We start from the raw sequence: 21,971 nt of genomic DNA on the forward strand, positions 1-21,971 counted from the left end.
TAAACCTACAGGCGGAAAGCTGGACAGAGCGGGCCAGTGCCGTACAGGTGGCCATACGACCCTGGCCTGCGAGACACAGGTGGGCTCCTGAGCATGAAGCCACTGGCTCTGGAGTCTGGGCCGGGAACAGAAGGCCTGGTACCCCGCAGATTCAAGGTCACTTTGCTGCTGAGGGACAGAAGTGCAGGACTCTGCCTGGGGCTGAAGCTCCAGCACACCCTGCCTGCCACCCCAGGCAGGTGCCTTCTCCCCTTGGGCCTGCGGTCTTCAGTCGCTGGAGACCAGGTGGCATTGACAGTCATTCTTGGAGCTCCTCGAGGGGCCGCCCTGACCTCTGATGGCGGGTGCCACAGCTCCAGTCCTGCACCTCAGCCCCACCCCCCACCCCCCACCCCCGCGCAAAGACACACACCCTGAGGGGGGATGTGGAGCCTAAAGACAGGCTCCACGGAGGCTGACAACGAACGCCGCAGCCCAGCAAAAGGAATAGGGCACTGGAGTCCTGGGGCCGCGACTTCTGAGCCGGGGACTCGAACCCACGGCAACACCACCACTCGCCCCGAGTCAGGCCTCGCGGGCTCAGCCGCAGGCCGACTCGCGGCTCCTAGATTCCCCAGGGCAGCATGAGATCCGACTCTAGGACCCAGGGGAGCGCCCCGCCCCCGGCGCCGCGCTGGCCAATGGGCTGGCGCGATGGCGATATATTTGCATGGGGGTGCGCCCCGGCCAATCGGTCGCGGGCCCGGGCGCGTGCGCGAGCTGGCGGGCGGCGGCCGGCGGGCGGCGGGCTCAGTCGGAGGATGGCCGCAGCCGCGGCGGGTGGAGCGCCGGGCACGTCCCCCGGCCCCGCCGCCAGGGCAGCGCCACAGGCGCTGCGGAGGCGCGGGGACTCACGGCGCCGCCAGGCCGCGCTCTTCTTCCTCAACAACATCTCCCTGGACGGGCGGCCCCCGAGCCTGGGTCCCGGGGGAGAGAAGCCCCCGCCGCCGCCGCCACCGCCCACCGAGACCCGCGAGCCTCCGGCGCCGCCGCCGCCTCCGCCTCCGCCGCCGCCCGCGCCCCCCGCCGGCCTGCCCCTGCCCGGGCCCGGAGGCAGGACCTCAGCGCCCCAGGGCCTGCTCAGCCCTGCTCCCGCGCCCACCGGCTTGGGCCTCGGCCTCGGCCTGGGCCTGGACGGGCAGCGCCAAAGGTGAGTGCGGCCCGGGTCACCTGGAGCCTGGGGGCGGCGGAGTGGCCCGAGGCTGGGTCAGCGCGGGGGTCGGGGTCACCTGGCAGTCACCCAGGGTTCAGAGTTGGGGTAACTGGGCTCCAGGTGAGTGGAGTGGCCCTGGCTGGGTGGGCGTAGGGTTGGAGTGACCTGGGGCCATCAGCACAGTGGACAGGGTGGCGAGGTGGCCGTGGGCTGGCTCAGTTCATTACATGGGGCGGAGGTGACCTACGGAAAACCAGGATCAGCCCATGACACAGGGCTGAGTGACCTATCAGCATAGGACTTGGAGATCAGGAGGTGACCCTGATCCCCTGGGAGCCCCAGACATGTTGGGGTGTCCCGGGCCCTGTCAGTGAGGGACAGAGACTTAGGGTGTCCTGGGTCTTGCCAGCCCCGGAAGAGAGTCTTGCCTGGGCCCCTCCCCAGCCTAAGGTGTCAGAGTCAAGGGTCTTCTGGGATCTGTCAACCCCCTGGACAACCCCCTGTATGTTAGGGTTTCCTTGGGCCTTGTTGATTCCCAGACTTAAGGGTCATGGTCCCGTTAATCCTGCCATCCCTGAATATGAGGTCAGGGTCTTCTCGATCTTGTCAGACCCTGAACACAGGTCAGGGTTCCCTCAACCCTTGTCAGCCCTCAGAAACGGAGCTCTGTCTGCTCCAGACACACACACCCCTCCCCAGCCCATTTTATCAGTTCACTGGACACAGGGACTCGTAAACGTCCACCATACATTCCCCTTCATTCTCTGAAGTGGGGCAATCCCCATGAGCCAGGGATCTTCCCTGCACTGTGACCTTTCCCCAGAGTCTCCCATACCGGGCCAGACTCCCAGCCCACAGCTGCTGGTCCCTGGAGCCCCCCATCACCGTCTCCTCTTTTATCCTCTCTGAGCTCAGTGACCCTGGGCCCATCACATCCCAGGTCGCAGGCACTTTCCCTGCCCCTCACCCATCTCAGAGCCTCCCTGACCCTGAGCCCTGCCCCTGTAGTCTGTGCCCCTTGCCCACATGCTCTGGGTGCTGGACACCCCACTTCCTTCCCCCAGAGACCCTTTTGCGGGCCCTGGAGGTATGCAGAGTCCCGAAGCTGGTGCTGCACGTGGGTGGGCCGAGACCTTGAACTCACCGCAGTCCCCTGGAGTCCAGAGGCTCTTCTTACCTGGAGGTCATGACGGCTGCACTGGCTGTCGCTGCCTCGCCGCCCTGGTCCTCAGGCAGTTCCAGGTGATGGGTTCTTCTGAGGGACTGCGGTTGGGAGGTGGAGGCCCAGGGTATGGTGCTTGTGGCTAGATTTCTTGACTCTACATTCGGAGTCCTTCTGAGTGGCCCTGAGGCCACCGTCACACTATGTAGGTAGACTTCAGCAAGAGCTGCATCTGCACAGGCTAAGAAGCCTGATCCTGTCTGCAGACGAGCCTGGCCAGGGCTCTGAAGGGAGTCGGGGGCTAGTTGGGACAGAGTGGTCTGTTTGTCCCAAAAGTGGCAGTAAGTGTACCATGTCCCTAGGGAGATAGGGCTGCTTACCCGATGGGACTGAGAGGACGTCAGTCCACTCTAAAACAGCCCCAAAGCCTGCTTGTCCTCAGTTGGCAGACTCCCACAAAGGGGTCCTGTCTCCTGGCGGCCTCAACCCAAGGACAGTTTCCTGGTCACATCAGGTCTCCTTCAAGCCACTCTAGGACACAGTGGCACGGCTGTCCGCTGTGTGAGGCCCTCACTCCCACTTGGCCTTTGCATCCCCGGTCAGATGTCCTTCCTGCCCTTCAGGCTGCACCTGCCCACGCAGACTCTGCCCCACCTCGGTTTCTGCTACTGAGCCCAAGGCCCCGCCCTTGGGTCTGACGGATGGAGGGTTCCTGGGGTGGGCACTGTCCATTTCTCTGTGCTCTGGGAGTCCAGAGGCAGGGCCGTGGATAGTCACTGCTGAGTGTGGGAGGGTGGCTGGTCTAGCGAAGTAGGCTGCCAGCTACTGGCTGTGGGCTTCAAGGGACACTTGTTCTGGGCATGGAGAGAGTGCTGAGGGTCTTTTCCCAAAGTCTGTGTCATGAGAGGAGTGGTCTGAGCCAGGCTCTGGGAACAGACCTGGTTGGAATTCTGACTCCACTCCTTATGAGCTCTGTGACTTGGAGCAGGTGAAACCGCCTCTCTGAGCCTCAGTTTGCTTCCCTGTGAAATGGGTTTGTGTTAAGTACTACCTGCCAGAGGGGCTGTTGCAAAATCAGATGGATGGTCAGGCTCAGCAAGGGTGGCTTGGCCAGACCAGGGCTGGGGAATGGAGACTCTTGTTACATCCGGGCTTCCCAGGGCATGCTCACAGCTCGGCTCACGGTGGAGAGTATGTGTGCCACACTCAGGCAGTCTGCCGTGGCTTTTTCACTGAGCCAGCGAGTGAATCCTCAGAACCCTTACTTTCTTTCCTTGAACTTCAGATTCCCTAGAATTTTCTTTTCGTATCAACACCGTGGTCTCTTAACACTTGGCAGGTTCCAGGCTTCCCCAGCTGGTCAGAAGTGGGCGTTCAGGTGCCCCACCTGCCCCACCAGGCCTGTGCCCTCCTCCGCCGCTGCTGCGTCCCACTCCCCTCCCCCGTGGAAAGCGTGACAGCTTCATGCAGCAGCAGGGTTCCCTCTGGCAATCTTGGAAAGCCTCGTCCCAGCAGGGCTCTCGGCCTCCCTCAGGCTGCAGGCCTCTCCTCTGGAGTGGGGTGGGGAGGGAGGCAGGAAAGCAGCAGCCCCTCACTTGGCCAGCCTGGTCTGTGCTTAGAATTCGCGGTGCCTTGTCAGCACTGTCCCTGTCTCTGCACCCAGACACCGGCCAGGTTCAGGGAAGAAGCCCTGAGAACATGGAGTGGCCTTGATTCCAGCACCCCTGCTATGGTCAGGAGGGCAGCAGGTGGCAGAGTCTGGCAGCAGAGGCTGGTGCGCAGCTCGTGGGATGCAGCTCCCAGGCCCGCCCCCACCGGCTCTGTGCCTCAGTTTGGCCCCTGTATACTGAGGGCTGTGAGGACTGACTTGATGTGTAAGATGCTTAAAATAAGCAAAGATAAAAGGAGACAACAGTGAAGACAGCAGTGCACAAAACCAGCTGGGACAGGGGCTCAGGTGCTCAGCTTGCTGAGGGGAAAGGCCTCTCCCGCAGGGACCCGAGACCAGCAGGAGGAGCCAGGTCAAAGGTCAAGCAGCCTATAGGCTTTGGGGTGTGGGCGCTGATTGTGCCCCCAAGGGCCAATGGCATCTGCCAGGCACCGCCATGGAGACCGCCGCTGGCCCAGGCCCTGTCAGTGAGGTCCCAGGTGTGCAGGAGCCATTGGGCCCCACCTGGGAAATTACCTGAGGAAGAGAGCCTGAGAAAGCCATGCAGGACTGCTCCTGGGGCCTCTGAGCCCGCCTGTGGGGTGCGATGCACACACCTCCCCAGGGATGGTCTGGTCTCCACTGGGCCAGCTTTGCTGCCCGGCTTGAGTCCTTTCTGCATGCCCACCTCCAGCAGGGCACCGTCTCAGGGCAGGGCAGGTCCTGCCTGATTGCCGACTGTGGGTTGGTGCTTACCCGGCCCCTACCTGGGACATTCCCGGTTGCTGGGCAACAGGCAGGAATGGACAGTTCCTGAGACGTGGTCCCAGGATCACGGGTGATGCCAGGGCTGCGTGGAAGGATGAGGGCCACTTGTGAGCTGAGCATCCAGTTGAAGGGAATATAGCCACAGGAGGACCTGGAGAAGGAGGGTCCAGATGGAGGGAACAACCCCGGCGAGGGCCCTGAGGCAGGGGAAGGGCTGACACAAGGAGTGGAGGGCAGTGAGGGTGGCCTGGCTGAGAGTGAGAGGCTCCTGGGTGTCCCTAGCCGGGGACTGAGCAGGCTGTGTCAGTGCTCGTGGTCGCTCCACACACTGAGATGGGCAGAGCGGGTTGGCGGGATATGCGCTCGTCTGCCCTTCAGCCCTGCAGAGCCACTGCCAGGCCCCCATGTCCCCTTTCCAGGCTTCCACTAGGTCCCTTCCAGAGGTACTTCTGCCTGCAGCCTGCTGTGGGCACGCATGACCTGTCTCACCCCATTCCTAGGGAGCCCGAGGGAGCTCTCGGGACCCCTAGGCTGAGCTTCGAGAGGCGGCGGGCAGACTAGCCTTTCGTCTCAGCACTCCCCCCTACCTCAGGCTCTTCTGGCCTCGGGTGGCCCTGTCCAGCACTCAGATCTGCCTGCAGACCTGCTTCTGGCCCATGGCCTGGGCCCCCTTCCCGAGAGCAGAACCCGGTACCGAGGCAGCCTGCCGTCTGCCCCCTGAGTCCCCACCCCCTGAGGCCCTTCTATCCTCCTCACAGAAGGCGCGTGGCATCTCAACGCTGCTCCCTTGAGTTTCTGGAAGACACAGTGGGATGTCCCTCGGGTCAAAGGTAAGGACCCCGCCTGAATCCCCTGCCTGTGTCCCCCGCCTCTCTCCTGGGGCCAGGATGGGTCTGGGAGGGGCAGAGTGACCTGCTTTTCACCTGCAGAACCAAACATATATCTGGATCCCCGAGACACAAAGGCCTGAAGAAGACACACTTCATTAAGAACATGCGGCAGTACGACACCAGGAACAGCAGGTACAGGCACGCGGCCCACCGCGTCCTCCATCCGGCCCGGCGGGGCCTTGTCCCGCCTGTGTCAGCAGCCCTGTCTTCCTTCAGCTCAGGAGACTCGTCCCCACAGCCCGTCCCTTGTCCCCTTGGAAGTGGACCCTCCTTGGCTCCCACCCACCCTGAGCGCCGGAGTCCACAGCACGTCCTGGGCGAGGGGCTGCCCGGTAGATTCTGGTCTTGAGTAGAAATGCTGAACATTGAGAACACAGTGGGGACAGGCAGAGTGGTGGGGTGGCCAGGGGAGAAGGAAACAGAGGGCACCTGGCTTCCCTGAGCCGGGCGCACAGCCCTCAGAGGCCTTGTGTGGGAGACGCCGGGTCCCTGGTGCCCATGTCCCTCATGCCCCACCCTCCTGGCCCTGAGGCCATCGTCCTGACCCTGAGTAACCCTTCCTGCTGGAGGCCGTGCCCAGGTACCCACCAGGTAGCCCTGCCTGGGGAGTGCTGAGTCTTCCCCATGGTGGCCGTAGCTCAGACAGTCCAGGACCCCCAACATTTTCCCCATGATGGGCTCCGTCTGGTGCTTAGGAGCAGGCCCCAGGCAGACTGAGTGCTAGCCTGGCCAGGAAAGGGTTCCCCTGCCATCGTCCTCCCTGTTGGACTGGGGCTGGGCGAGGCAGAGCTGTGCCCAGAGGGAGGAAAGGCCAGCCCTCCTGCCATATGCCCCACATAGGGCCCCTCTCGGGCCACTTTGGCTTGGGATGTGGAAGTTGGGGCTTCATGATGCTCTTAGGCTCCTGGGATGCCTGGGGACTGGCTCCTTCACCTAACCAGTCCTGGGGACATGCCTCTGCTGTCCCGCACAGCCTGTTCTCTCCTGGATGACCTAGCCTCCGGCTTCCACCCTGCCTGCACAGTGTTGTACATCACGTGGGAGGGCTGCGCTCACTGAGGGGATGGGACACAATGCCCTTCTTAAACTCCTAGAAAGATTGGCGAAAGCTGGGCAGCCAGATGGACCAACCCTGGCCACTGGGCCCCCTTAGCTGGGCGTCCCCTGACCCTTGGGACGAGCCCAGCCTTAATCCAGGCAGGAAGGGGGTCTCCTGGGAAATGCCAGCCACCCTGTTCTGACCCATCCCTCCTGCAGGATCGTGCTGATCTGCGCTAGACGGTCCTTGTGCGCGGCCTTCTCAGTCCTACCCTATGGAGAAGGCCTGCGAGTCAGGTGAGTGGCTGATCTCCACACAGGGGGGGCTCCACACCCTCACAGCTTTATCCAGGGGCCAGCAGACCAGCTTCTGCTCAAGTTTCTCAGGGGCTCCAAAGGCCCTGTGGGTCCTGGTTCTCTGGGAGGTGCTGCTAGACATGGGTACCTGGGACATTCCTGCTCAAGGGTACAGAGGTGGGGGTGCTGCCAGCCTCAGGCTCAGCTCCCAGCCTCCGCGAGGTCAGCAGTGGGGAGTGGCAGCTGTGAACCGTCCTATGCGTTGCAGTGACCTGAGATTGGACAGCCAGAAGCAGAGGCACCCATCTGGCGGCGTTTCTGTGTCTTCCGAGATGGTCTTCCAGTTGGAAGGTGTTGAACTGGGGGCAGATGGAAAGGTGGGAGCTGGCACCATGCTCAGCGGGGGCACAGGGCTTATGCATGTCTTCTGGGAAAGTAGACTCAAAGATGTGTTCGACTGAAATCCTCTGAAGTGTGAGGTCCCCGTGGGAGGAGGCCAAGAAGCCTGTGCAGACCGGTCTGGTGGCTGGGTGACAAGATCGGCTCTAGTGGTGAGGGGCTCAGGACTCCGGGACCAGAAGTTCCAGCTGCAGATCCCAGTGAAGGATGGGGCATTCTGGAACCTCGGAGGGAGTGAGCAGCATCAGTCCTGGGCAGTGGGAGCTGTGGCGGCCGGGAGGGAGCTCACTGGACCTCTGGTCTTGGACGGGGCAGCAGGGCTGAGCCAGACGCGCTGCCTCTCCAGGTTGTGTCTTACGCCAAGTTCCTGTACCCCACCAACGCCCTGGTCACGCTCAAGCCAGACAGCCACGGCCCAGCGCCTCAGCCCCGGCCCAGCGTGCCCCGCACTCTGCTGGGGTCCCGCTGCAAACCTGTCCCGCCCAGGGCAGCACCAGCCGGCTCGGAGCTAGGTAGCCAAGGGCCCTGACTAGGGGCAGGACAGGTGGCCCCAGTGTCATATCCCAGCCCATGGTCCTTGGGGAGGAGGCTTGGGGAGCAGGTTGGCCATGACCTCTCAGGGTGGGACCCGCACCAACGGCTCCAGGGGTCCTTTGTCATCAGGACACCCTTCCTGCCACCCAGCCCCAGGAGAGAGGACCATGCCTGGAGCCCCTGAACCCCACTCTCCTTGTCCTACAATGACACCCTCTACCCAGCTGCCCCCTGGTGCTGACAGGTCCTGCCCCAGGCTGGGGTCGGCATAACCGCTGACCCAAGCTCTGGGCTCGTGGTGGGTCAGGGCTGCCCTCTGCCCACAGGGGCCGACGCGGGGGATGCCCTGGAGTACAACCCCAATCTGCTAGATGACCCTCAGTGGCCCTGCGGCAAGCACAAGCGTGTGCTCATCTTCGCGTCCTACATGGTAGGGGGGTCACCCCCGGGGGTGGCTGAGGGTTCGGCACTGAAGGGGTGTGCACCCGCCTCCCTTGGCCGGGCAGGTGCCCCCAAGCTGCATGGGGATGGTCTTCTCTGCTGCAGACCACAGTGATTGAGTACGTGAAGCCCTCCGACCTCAAGAAGGACATGAACGAGACCTTCCGGGAGAAGTTCCCCCACATCAGGCTGACGCTGAGCAAGATCAGGAGGTGAGGAGGCCTCAGTTGTCCCCAAGCCTGTGGCATCCCCGTGCCCACAGCCCAGCCGGCTCGGCCCTTTTCTCATCCCCCATGGAGTCCTGAGCTTGAGAAACCCACGGCCCCTCTCCTAAGCCCACCCTCCTTCTGTCCAGCCCAACCAACCCCGGCAGCTCCCTGCCACCTCCTTGGTCAGGCACCCTCAGTTCAGTCCAGTCGCTCAGTCGTGTCCAACTCTTTGCGACCCCATGAATCACAGCACGCCAGGCCTCCCTGTCCATCACCAACTCTTGGAGTTTACGCAAACTCATGTCCATCGAGTCGGTGATGCCATCCAGCCATCTCATCCTCTGTCGTCCCCTTCTCCTCCTGCCCCCAATCCCTTCCAGCATCAGAGTCTTTTCCAGTGAGTCAACTCTTCGCATGAGGTGGCCAAAGTATTGGAGTTTCAGCATCAGTCCTTCCAGTGAACACCCAGGACTTATCTCCCTTAGGATGGACTGGTTGGATCTCCTTGCAGTCCAAGGGGCTCTCAAAGAGTCATCTCCAACACTACAGTTCAAAAGCATCAATTCTTTGGCGCTCAGCTTTCTTCATAGTCCAACTCTCACATCCATACATGACCTCTGGAAAAACCATAGCCTTGACTAGACAGACCTTTGCTGGCAAAGTAATGTCTCTGCTTTTCAATATGCTGTCTAGGTTGGTCATAACTTTTCTTCCAAGGAGTAAGCATCTTTTAAATTCATGGTTGCAGTCACCATCTGTAGTGATTTTGGAGCCCCCTAAAATAAAGTCTGACACTGTTTCCACTGTTTCCCCATCTATTTGCCATGAAGTGATGGGACTGGATGCCATGATCTTAGTTTTCTGAATGTTGAGCTTTAAGCCAACTTTTTCACTCTCCTCTTTCACTTTCATCAAGAGGCTTTTTATTTCCTCTTCAATTTCTGCCATGAGGGTGGTGTCATTTGCATATCTGAGATTATTGATATTTCTCCTGTCATTCTTGATTTCAGCTTGTGCTTCTTCCAGCCCAGCATTTCTCATGATGTACTCTGCATATAAGTTAAATAAGCAGGGTGACAATATGCAGCCTTGACGTACTCCTTTTCCTATTTGGAACCAGTCTGTTGTTCCATGTCCAGTTCTAACTGTTGTTTCCTGACCTGCATATAGGTTTCTCAAGAGGCAGTTCAGGTGGTCTGGTATTCCCATCTCTTTCAGAATTTTCCACAGTTGATTGTGATCCACACAGTCAGAGGTTTTGGCATAGTCAATAAAGCAAAAATCGATGTTTTTCTGGAACTCTTGCTTTTCGATGATCCAGTGGATGTTGGCAATTTGATCTCTGGTTCCTCTGCCTTTTCTAAAACCAGCTTGAACATCTGGAAGTTCACGGTTCACATATTGCTGAAGCCTGGCTTGGAGAATTTTGAGCATTATTTTACTAGCGTGTGAGATGAGTACAGTTGTGCAGTAGTTTGAGCATTCTTTGGCATTGTCTTTCTTTGGGATTGGAATGAAAACTGACCTTTTCCAGTCCTGTGGCCACTGCTGAGTCTTCCAAATTTGCTGGCATATTGAGTGCAGCACTTTCACAGCATCATCTTTCAGGATTTGAAACAGCTCAACTGGAATTCCATCACCTCCACTAGCTTTGTTCATAGTGATGCTTTCTAAGGCCCACTTGACTTCACATTCCACGATTTCTGGCTCTAGGTGAGTGATCACACCATCGTGATTATCTGGGTCGTGAAGATCTTTTTTGTACAGTTCTGTGTATTCTTGCCACCTCTTCTTAATATCTTCTGCTTCTGTTAGGTCCATACCATTTCTGTCCTTTTTCGAGCCCTGGCTGCTGCTTATTCCTGCCCGCGCCTGTGGGGGCCCCCACACCAGCGCCCACAGCCCCTGAGCTGGCCGCTGACCGTCCCCACCTGATCGGTAGGAGGTCAAGGCCCCACACGAGCTGCCCACACCCCCTAGATGCCTTGGCCCTGCCCTTACCTCCCCACACCAGTCCCCTCGCTGCCACAGGAGCCCAAGGACCCAGTCCTCTGTGGTGTCCGTTTGTGGACAGTGTGGGTGCTGTAGGCTGAGCAATGACCAAAACCAGCCTGCCGCTGCCCCCCACCACCCCAGCGATGGGTCCTCGTGCTGGACAGCGCCCTCTGGGAGGAAACGGCGTTTTTCCCAGGGCTCAGAGACACGCCCACCAAGCGGGGAGTGGCCACTTCCCAGCCCCGCAGCCCGTGGCTCCCTGTGAACCCGCAGTTTGAAACGAGAAATGCGGAACCTGTCCGAGGAATGTGGCTTGGAGCCTGTGACCGTGTCCATGGCCTATGTGTACTTCGAGAAGCTGGTGTTGCAGGGTAAGCTCAACAAGCAGAACCGCAAGCTATGCGCCGGCGCCTGCGTGCTGCTGGCCGCCAAGATAAGCAGCGACCTGCGCAAGAGCGACGTGAAGCAGCTCATCGACGTGAGTACGGGCCCGCCCCCGCCCCTAACCCGCCGGGTTTCAGAGGAGGGCTCCGTCCCCGCCCCCGCCCCGGCCCGGACCCTGAGGAGGGGCCCGGCTCAACCCCTCTTTCTTCTTGGACGCAGAAGTTAGAAGAAAGGTTTCGGTTCAACCGACGGGATCTCATCGGCTTTGAGTTCACAGTGCTCGTGGCCTTGGAGCTCGCTCTCTACCTTCCTGAGAACCAGGTGTTACCTCATTACAGACGCCTCACGCAGCAGTTCTAGCCGGCCAGCCTCCACACCCTGGCTTCCATGCCTGAGCACACCACACCGCCACGGTACTTTTGAGAGCCCTTCTGCGTTCCACTGAACAGACCTGGGGCTCTGTCAGTGCTGCTTCTTTTCCTGTGCCCACGGCTGCTCTGGCACCAGGACTTCGGTCTACAGCGTCCAGTGGTGAATCCGCCGTGCTTCTCCTCTTTGCGTCCCCAGTCTTCTGCTGCTGTCAGAGCCACCACGCTGGTGTCTCGTGGAGGCCTGGGTTTCCAGACCCTACTGCAGACGCTGGACTGCTGGACTTAACCCATTGGAGCATTAATCTCGGCTATTTGGGGTTTTCGGAGGTGGAGACCGCACTGTGGAACCCCCGCAACCCCCTCAGCCCAGCTCCCCTCCCAGCCCAGCCCCTAGGGGTGTCTGCCCACCTCCCCATATCCACAAGCAGAGCTGTGCGTCAGCCTAAGCCAACGAGGGCAGACTCCTGGTTAGTCGTGATCTCATTTTTTACTCTCAGACCTCTGTTCTTCCAAGGATCGCGTCACTGTGAAGTCCTGAGGGCCCGGGTGGCACATACCCCAGCTGGCCTCACCATGGAACCAGCCTGCACCATGCAGGGATCTGTCTCACTGGAAAATCCCACTTGCCCATGACACCCAGCACCTTCCGAATGACTGGATTACTGGTTCTTGATCTTCCTAAGCAATATTATGGGGGGAAATGTATTTATTATCATTTAGGATTTGGTTCTGTGGGTCTTTTTCTAAGGGAACAAAAACTGGTTAAACAAGCTCTGCTGAGGATGTGACCTGAACCACACTTGATCCTCCAGCGGGGAGGAAGACAGACCACTTGAACTGTCCTGCTCAAAAGGGTAAAGGCTCTGCCTTCTTCCTCCCAGGCAGGAAGTGAAAGCCACCTTGGCCAGAGCATTAGTCACACCAGACCCCAAGGGCAGGCCTGTGTCCAGCTCCTCCACCTCACCAGGCTACATGTTACCCAGTTTTCCCACTTGCTGCCCCACCATAAACACTGAAGACCTAGGACTGGAGCTTCTCCCTCACCAGGCAGCTGCTCTCAGAAAGGACCATGCCGGCTGGGTCGTCAAGCTGCTTCCCACTGTTGTCCCAAGAACCGCACTGGAGGGGCGCTGGGGCAGCCCCACACTGCACCCTGCCCATGTGGACTGGTCTTTGTGCAGAAGAGATGCCAGCCTTTATCAGCACATTCCACCACCAGTAGTTCAGCGAGATCCCAGCCCAGGGGGGCACAGGGACCCCCACGGGGGCACAGGACAGCTGCCCTACCCCACTCGCTGCTCTTTCTTGGTCACTCGCTTAGGTTCAGGGGGACTGCAGGATGGAATTCGAAGCTCAACTCTGTACCCAACCTTATTTATCGAGTGCCTCTTTCCTGTTCTCCTCCCAGAACACCCCCAAACTCTGATGTGCACCAAGGGGGCATGAAGGATGAAGCTGCTAGGTCCCAGGCAATCCTGGAAGGTGTCAAGTATCTCAAGGACACTCCTATTACAGGCACCTAAAGGGACCAACTTCCAAAGTGTATCTGCTGGTTTACAGTTAGCTTTGAGGAACACATCTTGAGAATTTCCGTACAGATGTTAGAATGGCAGTACAGTGTTTATATAGTGAGAACTAGTCATTCACCAGGCCCTGTAACCTTCCCTTTAGTGTGTTGTGTCCTTGTTAATGTCAAGAGCTGCCACCGTGTGGTACTCAAGTGAAGCCAGTATTTAAGGCATTAAACTTCAGGCTGAACTGTCACCCCAGACACCTGTGTCCAAGGGCTTGGGGCTACTCCCTCAGCGCCTGGAAGGCACCATAGACTTAAAATGTGCGCTAAGTGGCTGTCTGACCTCACTGTCAAGTGTCAAGATCTGTTTGCAAAAAGTAATGTATTTGTGCTTTAAGTAAAATTTGGTTTTGCAACATGTGTCACAGGCTGTCTTTCAGCGATCACCCCCAACACTCCAGAGCCCAGAAGAGCCTGCCACGCCCCCCCAAAAAAAAAACACAGAATGAAGCAGATAAATTTTCACTATTTATTTATAACAAATATTCCATATCCAGGATCCTCTTCAGTCAGAAGTTCCTGGAACAAAAAAGGACAACATTAAAACCTGGTTTCTGAAGCATCCTGGGCCCCAATGCCCAAACTCCAGTCCTCTTACTTTGAGACGATGCCATCAGCCTTGGCCAGCCGGAGAATGGAGTCATCTGACTCGCCCTAGGGGAAAAAGCAGGTTGGGACCAGCTGCCCACCGGTTGGACCAAGTGGAGACTAGCTAGCAACAGGCAGACCGCCGACTCTGCAGTGGGGGACAGGGTCTCAAGGAGGTCCCTGTGACAACTGGAAAGCTCCGAGGTTTTCCAAGGTGGGCTGGCCCTTTTTTTGGATCCTGAGCGTCCTATTTCCAACCCCAGGAAGAGGCTGGCAACCAGCACAATCTGATCCAACAGGCTCCAGTCCATTTCGCCAACAAACCCGCTCAGGCTTGGGGACAGCGAAAGGGACGCTACTCCAGTTCAAAAGCCCACAAGGTAAGCGAGGGGCCCCGAGACACACACCATCCTGCGAATGGCCCCGCAGATAGCGTAGGTTTTAAACTGGCCGTTGAACCTGCCTGTCACCTTGTCAACCTAAAAATTGAAAAAAGGAGTCATAAAGAGGTGCCCAAGCATCTTCGGGTCGAAACTTGAGGTTTGGAAATCAACGTGCAAGTCCGCCCGACCTCGCCCCCTCACACAGCGGGTAGGCCCTGCGGCCGCCCAGCTCACCTCGGCCACGTTCATCTGGATGGACGCATGATCCTTGGCGCCGATGATACGGTTGCTGGCGGAGCTGCGGGAGGCAGCGCAGTGAGCTGGGAGATGTAGGTTGGGGGTGGGGGGGTTTAGGGGCAGGAGAGGGGGAAGCTCACCATTTCCGCGGCACATACAGGTCCACGAACTCACCGGCGTCGTTCTGCATGTTGAGCGAGCGTCTGCGGGACCCCAAGGCGGCTTCTTGAGAACGGACCGTGTCCGCGCGCCCCTCCCAGTCCAGCCCCGACCACCGCGCGCCTGGCTAAGTTCCCGTCCCGATGCCGGGCCCAGCGCCGACCCCCCACCCACCGACCGCGGACCCTAAAGCCGTTCTCCTGCACTGATCCCAGACCCCGTGCCATCCTCCCTCCCGACCTCGGGCCCCGCGCCGTCCTACTTGCCCGGACGCCAGCCGCGCACCCCACCTGATGGTACCACGATGAGCGCGAGCGCAGAAAGGAAGGGCCGCTTCCCCCGGCAGCGCTATTGGCGGGCGAGGCGGGACCTCGGCGAGTACTTCCGGGTCCCGCGCTCCGCCGCGAGTTTGCGCGCGGGGGAGGGTCCCGTCGCTGTGACGCATTTCCGCTTCCGGTGGCCTGAAACTTCCGGATATACCATGGATATGGGCTGGTGGCTGGTGCGAACTTGTGAGACCGCAGGTGGGCGCGTCTTCACAACGGTGGTTTTCGCCCAGGTGGACGCTTCCCGCCGCCGGGATCGGCTAGTGCCAAGGGCCGCCCAGGCTGGACCCGACCCAGGTGGGAGGGCGGGAGCGCTGGCACGAGCCGGGTTGTCAGCACGTGGGAGCTACAGACCGCTCCGGGGGTCTTAGACCAGAGCCAAGCACCTCGAAGATGGACACAGAACGGGCGCCGCTGGTTATAAGAGCAAGAGCGAGCCCTGCGGTCCTGAGGGAGGAGTGGCAGGGCTGCGGTGACGGGCTCCTCCCAAAAGTGGAACTTAACTGCCCCAGAAACCGGGGCCTGAGCTAGAAAGGAGCTCGGCCACGCCTCGTGGCTGAGCCAGGTCAAACCCGCACGGCGGGTGCTCAGCACTATCGGCCCTGCTCAAGACCCTTCCGCCACATGAGTCCCGCTCCATCCTCCCCAGAGCAGTCTATGCCAGGCCCGCCCCTGGTGCGAGGGTCTGTTAATGAAGAAAAAAGAAAAACTCCAGGCTGCAGAGATAATTCCAGAGCCCTCCGTCCCGCAATCCTGTGATTGTGCCCCGCCGTCTCAGTTGAAACACCCCCTTGGGACTTCATCTTTCAGATGAGAGAGAGGGCCCCTCGGGGGTCGACTCCCAGAGCTTATACACCCCGCCGCCCCTGCTGGCCAGGGCCGAGCCCAGCAGTGGAGCCTCCGAAATCCCGATACCTCTTACTCGGCAAACCCTCCCGGTCCTCCAAGATAGGGTCCCACCTCACTTCCCCAACTCAAGTCTCTGTGAGGTCGCACAGGTGAGGGCTCTTCCAAGGCTGTGTCTGCTCACCTTGTGGCGACTGCGAATGATCCTGGTCGGCCTGTCCTCACGGCGCCCCATTTGAGTCACAGCCAACTTCTGTACAGGTCCGGGAGAATTTAATGTCTGGGCCTGGTCACAGCTGAGGCTACTCATACCTGAAAACCAGTGTTCGAGTGGGCAGTGTGTTTGCTGTTGCTTCCACTGGGCTCTGGCAGCTGGGCCTCAGGTCACTGAGGCCAGTGCCCTGTAGGAAGGTCATCATTCCCTGTTGGTGCCAGCTGGAGAGATGTGTGCCCTTTCCAGGACCCCCAGCACGTGCAGGGACACGTGCAGCACGTGTTTATGTCTGTGGTTGTATTATGGACCAGGGTTCTTGTCCTCCCTGCATGCATGTGTACTAAATTGCTTCAGACTCTGCGACCACATGGACTGTAGGCCTCCAGGCTCCTCTATCCATGGAATTCTCCAGGCAAGAATACTGGAATGGGCTGCCATGCCCTCCAGGGAATCTTCCCAACTCAGGGGTCAAACCTGGATCTCCTGCACTGGCAGGTGGATTCTTTACCACTAGTACCACCTGGGAAGCCTTTCTTGTCCTCCCTATTCAATAGAAATTGATATGAGATGAGATAAGAAATTCAGGCAAGGCTTTATCAGGGTTCCTGCTGCAGTAGGAAGGAGTGAAAACAAGTAATAGGTTCCCTTGTTCGCTCCATTGTATGGTGTGAAGGTAGGAGTGGGTCCAGGGATTGGGCTGGAGGGGAGCTTAGGTGGTTTGCCCATCTCTTTGGTAGTGTTAAGTGCAAGGGGCATGCGCTGGTACCGTGCTTTTGCTCCCAGCTGTTTAGAAGGGGCGGTTGGATTTTTAATCTGTGCCTTGTCCATAGTTTGCTTCACTTGCACGTGTAACAAAATCCACTCACACCCATTAGAATGACTACAGTGACTTTGAAAGTGGTGTCTTGAAGAGATCTGTACAGCCACATTCACAGCAGCATTATTCACAGTAGTCTATGATGGAAGCAACCCACGTGTTTGGGTGGGTGAAGGGATAAGCGGGATATCGTCTATGCACACAGTGGAATGTTGTTCATCTTTAAAAAGGAGGGGAATTGTGACAAGCATATGGATGAAACTTGAGAAATTGTGCTAAGTAAAACAAGCCAGTCACAAACAAGTACAGTGTAATTCCAGATACACAAGGTGCCTAGAGGAGTCGAATAACAGCGGCTGTGGCTGGGGTGGGGGTTAGTGTCTAATGGGCATAGAGCTCCTCTCTACAAGGTGAGGAAGTTGTAGAGATGGATGGTGGTGATATCTGCACAACATTATGAATGTATTTAATACCACTGAACTGCACACTTAATGGTCAAGGTGTTAAGTTTTGTTTATATGTATATTATCACACACACACACAAAAACATTTTAAATACTATAGGACACGCATGGACACACAGAAGACAACACATTCTCTCCCCAGTGGGGCCAGAGTTCCTCAGGCCAAGTTCTTCAAAAGGAAGCTCTGTGACCCCACCCTCTGGCAGTGAAATCTGTATGAATGAGCCCCTCTTTAAGAAACTACTTTGTCTGTTTAAATAAATTAAAAAAATAAGAAACCCTGCTGTCCCAGGTCCCACAGACAGAGGAGCAAGCAGTCCCTGAAGGGAGCCAGCTGGGCCTTCCATCAGCAGTTCCCCTCTCATCAAGTTGGGCGTGGGGTGGGGGGCAGCTGCTCAGGCTGCAGGCTGTGGGGGTTCAGAACTGAGGAGAGGTGTCCCTGCCTGTACTCTGCCCAGCAGCCACTATGGGGCCCCCAAGAGCTGTGCCTGGCCCTGCAGGCACCCGTGGGCGGGGCTCAAGGACAGAGGCTCATCAGTCGCTTTCCTGCTGGTTGTAGGGGGCTGGCCACCTCCCTCAGGCCTCTGGCCCCCAGCCAAGGGATGACTTGTTTACTGAGCTTCTTATGGGGTCTCCAGGTTGGGAAAGGGCCAGAGGCTGGGCGGGATGAAGGGGTTGGGGGCGGGAAGATATTGTCCTTCTGAGGCAGCCCCCAGGGGGCTCAGAGCAGCGGCTGTTGAGCAGGGTGGTCCCCATCAGGATGCTTGAGCACCTCCAGGCCTGCAGAACTTACACCTCTTCCTGCCCCCTGCACCCCCAAGATCACCCCACCTTGCCTCTTAGCTGTGTGGCCAGTCCCTTAGCTGTATGGCCAGTCCCTTAGCTGTCTCTCCTCCCGGCTGTAAAGTGGGGACAGTGGTAAGAGCACCACCCCGGAGGGTTAACACATCTGGGGAGCTCAGAGTGGATGTGGCAGTCAGGGTCCTCAGCACCCCACTGTCACCACCAGCATCACTGTTACCCTCATCACCACTGCCACCGTCATTTGGGTGGTTATGCTGTGACCCCAGGTCTACACAGCTGTAGAGCGGACTCCTGGGTTGACTTGAAGCCGCACTTGATGCCCACCCGCATATCACACAGGACCCCATTCAGGCTGCCCAGGAGGGTGCCGGTGGCCAGAGGTGTTGGCCGGCGTCTGCGTCCAGCATCCACTGCCCATTCACCTGCACTCTGCTGGGGCCTAGCCCATGGCAGGTAAGCAGGGCTCAGATGCATGGGACACAGCCTTCCTGGGCAGGGGGCTGAGGGGCACCTCCTGGCTCCTCCCAGAGCAGCTGTCTGGGCTGGGTGGGGCCTGGGCAGCCTGACACGCATTGTGTGTGGAGGGGAACCAGCCCCGAAACCAGGAAACCCTCCTTCCGGGCCTGGGCGGGGGCCCAGGGTGAGCCACGGGTCAGGGCCAAGGGACAGGATTCTCCCCATGCAAACCTAGCCAGGAGCTGCAGCTACCACCCCATCCTGCCTGCTCTGGTTCCCTGGGAGAAGGTCCAGCTCTGGACACAGACCTGCCTCAGAGGGACTCCAGCAGGCCCTGGTGCCACCTCCCCCAGCCACAACTCCAAACCGTCCTCCGGCCTCAAGGGGACAGGCAGTTCCATCTGACTCAGTCTCCTTGGTCTCTGTGAGTTTAAGGGAGGCCCCAGCAGGTGTGCAGCCCCAGCATGTAGGTCTGACCTCAGTGACCTGGGGTGTGGGGCCTTGGGCACCGGTGCTCACAGGCCGTCAGGGCCAGGAGCCTGACAGCATCCAGCCGGTCACCCTTTCTGCTCTATTTTATTTTGTCATTCTATTTTATTTGTTGTTGTTCAGTCGCTTAGTCCTGTCTGACTCTGCGAGTCCATGGACCATAGCATGCCAGGCTTCCCTGTCTTTTACTGTCTTCCAGTGTGTGTGTGTGGAGAAGGCAATGGCACCCCACTCCAGTACTCTTGCCTGGAAAATCCCATGGATGGAGGAGCCGGGTGGGCTGCAGTCCATGGGGTCGCTAAGAGTTGCACACAACTGAGCAACTTCACTTTACTTTTCACTTTCATGCACTGGAGAAGGAAATGGCAACCCACTCCAGTGTTCTTGCCTGGAGAATCCCAGGGACAGGGGAGCCTGGTGGGCTGCTGTCTATGGGGTGACACATAGTCGGACGTGACTGCAGTGACTTAGCAGTAGCAGCAGTGTGTGTGTGTGTGTGAGCCGCTCAGAGCGTCTGACTCTTTGCAACCCCAGGAACTGTAGCCCACCAGTCTCTAGGCAAGAATACTGGAGTGAGTTGCCATTTCTTTCTCCAGGGGATCTTCCCAACCCGGGGATCAAACCTGGGTCTCCTGCATTGCAGATGGATTCTTTATCCTCTGAGCCACCAGGGAAGCCCAGAGTTTGCTCAAACTATTCTACTGTGTTAGACTTTTTCACTGAGATATAACCCACACATGGTGATTAGGAACACAGACCTTAAGTGCCCCCCACCCCCCTGGTTTTGACATCTGCGTCCACCCACACAGGCAGAGTGTGCTGCACACTGTGCTGGCATTGGGGCAGCATCTGGATGGGCCTCTCCCCTCCCCACCTGGCTCCCAGGAGGCCTTCATGGACCTCTTTCTCAGTTGCATGTACAGACATTCTGGAGGTGGGGTGGGGGCCTAAGCTGGGCACCTGGAGCCCCACTGACACCCAACAGAGGGCACTATGAGGTCAGAGACACCCAGGAATGTCTAGTCTTCTGGCCCCACCCCTCCCTCCAGGCCAGGCCACAAGGGCTGAGCCAAGGGACAGGAATGGAGGCACTTCCACCCCAGGCATGCACACAGCAGCCAACTGGCTCATCCCAGTGGACATGCCACAGGCTCACCACGCTGGCCAGAGGCCAAGACATTCCAGCCAAACTGGGTGGAGTTTCAGGTTCAAAGCAAGAAGGCTGCATGGCCGATCTTTCTCCCGGGCCAGGCCCGCCAGGGAGACACCAGGTTCTATCCCCAAGCTGACCTCTGACCCCACCCAGGTGGCCCCATGGCCACCCTGAGAGGATGTGCAATTATGAGCCCACTGTACAGAGCAGGAAACTGAGGCCAAGGGAGAGGAAGTGGCTTCCCCAGAGTTACAGAGCCAGGGCACAGGGCAGGGCTTGACCCAGCCTAGAGCTCTGGAGGTGGGGGGATGGGATGTAGTGCAGCCAGAACAGGGCCTTGGACAGGAAGAGAGGAACCCCCCAACACTGCCCCACGCCCTAGCCCAAAGCTGAGCCCTAAGAAGGGTTAACTCCGAAGCAAGGGTGTGGGGGTCCCTCATCTGCCCACTGGGAACACCCAGCTGGGAACCTGGAATGGACTAGAGAGGAAGGCCCTCCCTTGGGCCCCTGGTGGTGATAATCTGCCCGCAGGGCCCAGCCTCTGAGCACCAGGCAGTGAGTGTGTCAGCAGCTGCTGGAACATGCCCAGAGGCAGAGGTTTGCTGGGCCTGGAGAGCGCAGGTGGAGGGTGAGGGGACCCAAATTCCTGCCCTGGTGAGGAGCCTAGCCCAGACTTGTCTCGCTCTGCCCGTCCCCAGCTCTCCCCTCCCTGCCCAGCTCCGCAAGTCCTCTGAGGCCCCAGGATGTCCAGCAGGGCCCAGCCAGGAGGTGCCTCTGTCCCCCACCCACTATGACTTCATGCAGGTGACTGAGGGCAGGTGGCTGTCCTGTGGCCCCAGGCGAGTCCTGGGCCCTGCAGCGTTCAGGACAGGTGACCCCCGTCCCCAGGGAGCTCCTGTCCCTGTTGTCGTTCAGTCACTAAGTCGTGTTTGACCCTTTGCCACCCCAGGGACTGCAGCACTCCAGCTTCCCGGTCCTTCACTATCTCCCAGAGCTTGCTCAAACTCATGTCCATTGAGTCAGTGATGCCATCCAACCATCTCATCCTCTGTCATCCCCTTCTCCTCCTGCCTTCAATCTTTCCCAGCATGAGGGTCTTTTCCAGTGAGTCGTCTCTTCACGTCATTGCATCAAATGACCAAAGTACTGGAGCTTCAGCTTCAGCATCTGTCCTTCGTGAATATTCGCGGGTGATTTCCTTTAGGACTGACTGGTTTGATCTTGCTGTTCAGGGGATTCTCAAGGGTCTTCTCCAGCACCACAGTTTGAAATCATCAGTTCTCCTGGAGAAGATGACAGTAAGCATCTCATCTCAGGAAAGTCTGGGCCAGTGGGTCTCATCTGGGGATGTTCCTTCCTGACCCTGCCCAGGATACACAGCAGTATGCTGTCCTGACTGGGGGAGGGGAGGTTGCTGTGGCCACAATTGGGTGGAGACCAGGGATGCTGCTCGAAACCCCACAGCGCTCAGGATGGCCCACAGGGAGGCGTCCAGCCCAGAATGCCAGTGGGGCCTGGTCTAGGGCTTTGAAGGGCAATGGCCTCTCCAAAGGGGCCATAGGTTGGGTGGTCAGGGAAGGCCTCTCTGAGGAGGGGACATTGTAAGGGAAGGACCAGCCATGGAAGGTGCCACCCCTTCCCACTGGTCACCCTAGTGCCCAGCAGCCTGTGGAGAGGAGAGCCAGGGGCTCATTCGGTGGTGGGGGTGGGGAGAAGCAGGCCAGGATCTGGTGCCAGGCCTGGGGAATTCCAGAAGGCGGAGGGAAGCCTCTTACCACCCCTCCTCCCGGGCTCCTGGCTCCCAGTAGCCCAGGCTACATTCCTCCCCCAGGGTGGGCAGGTAATGGAAGCTCCGAGCGAGCATTCCAGTGGAGATGCTGGAGGCCTGAAGGCTGCTGGCACCCGCCTCCCGTGGGGCCCAGGTAACTTCTTGAGGCTCTGCCCCACTCGGCTTCCTGGGGCTGGGGCCAGAGGGCCTCACTGAGGACGCTTGGGGTCAGGCGTCCCAGAGAAATGTGGACACAGGTCCAGCCAGGAGCAAGCCTGCAGGATAGGGACTGAGCACCTTGCAGATAAGGGCAGGATTTACCAGCCCGGCAGCCTCCTGACTCCTGAACAAAAGGCCGGTTTGCAC

The 21,971-nt window shown here is 58.8% G+C and overlaps 2 protein-coding genes across 5 annotated transcripts; one reads left to right on the plus strand and one right to left on the minus strand.

Moving 5' to 3' along the window:
• The first annotated feature begins 791 nt into the window (after window positions 1-791).
• Window positions 792-13,257, plus strand: CABLES2 (Cdk5 and Abl enzyme substrate 2). Its single transcript, XM_027976972.2, has 10 exons — window positions 792-1,189; window positions 5,529-5,600; window positions 5,700-5,792; window positions 6,918-6,995; window positions 7,264-7,372; window positions 7,741-7,906; window positions 8,255-8,358; window positions 8,475-8,581; window positions 10,847-11,051; window positions 11,177-13,257. Exons 1-10 carry the CDS (start codon window positions 801-803, stop codon window positions 11,315-11,317), a joined length of 1,464 nt encoding a protein of 487 aa, XP_027832773.1. The 5' UTR covers window positions 792-800; the 3' UTR covers window positions 11,318-13,257.
• A 99-nt stretch (window positions 13,258-13,356) lies between these two features.
• Window positions 13,357-14,593, minus strand: RPS21 (ribosomal protein S21). Of its 4 annotated transcripts, none has more exons than XM_004014418.5 (6): window positions 14,559-14,593; window positions 14,250-14,312; window positions 14,107-14,170; window positions 13,897-13,968; window positions 13,500-13,555; window positions 13,357-13,420 (listed from the first exon to the last, which is right to left on the minus strand). In XM_004014418.5, the coding sequence occupies exons 2-6, from the start codon at window positions 14,297-14,299 to the stop codon at window positions 13,411-13,413; spliced, it is 252 nt and encodes an 83-aa protein (XP_004014467.1). In that variant the 5' UTR covers window positions 14,300-14,312; window positions 14,559-14,593; the 3' UTR covers window positions 13,357-13,410. The 4 variants fall into 4 exon arrangements, with proteins under 4 accessions (XP_004014467.1, XP_012044255.1, XP_042085837.1 ...); XM_012188865.5 differs by having other exon boundaries at window positions 14,535-14,593; XM_042229903.2 differs by having other exon boundaries at window positions 14,531-14,593.
• Window positions 14,594-21,971: the final 7,378 nt, after the last annotated feature.

The sequence above is a fragment of the Ovis aries genome, chromosome 13 (genome assembly GCF_016772045.2).
Source record: "Ovis aries strain OAR_USU_Benz2616 breed Rambouillet chromosome 13, ARS-UI_Ramb_v3.0, whole genome shotgun sequence".
Taxonomy (NCBI): domain Eukaryota; kingdom Metazoa; phylum Chordata; class Mammalia; order Artiodactyla; family Bovidae; genus Ovis; species Ovis aries.

Bases quoted from the DNA above. Each gene is read 5' to 3' on its own strand.
- CABLES2 (XM_027976972.2), top strand. From the start codon at position 801: ATGGCCGCAGCCGCGGCGGGTGGAGCGCCGGGCACGTCCCCCGGCCCC. The intron at 8,582-10,846 runs GTGAGGAGGCCT...GTGAACCCGCAG, and splicing joins ACGCTGAGCAAGATCAGGAG to TTTGAAACGAGAAATGCGGA. The intron at 11,052-11,176 runs GTGAGTACGGGC...TCTTGGACGCAG, and splicing joins ACGTGAAGCAGCTCATCGAC to AAGTTAGAAGAAAGGTTTCG.
- RPS21 (XM_004014418.5), bottom strand. From the start codon at position 14,299: ATGCAGAACGACGCCGGTGAGTTCGTGGACCTGTATGTGCCGCGGAAA. The intron at 14,171-14,249 runs GTGAGCTTCCCC...TGCCTCCCGCAG, and splicing joins CTGTATGTGCCGCGGAAATG to CTCCGCCAGCAACCGTATCA. The intron at 13,556-13,896 runs GTGTGTGTCTCG...TTTTTCCCCTAG, and splicing joins GCGGGGCCATTCGCAGGATG to GGCGAGTCAGATGACTCCAT.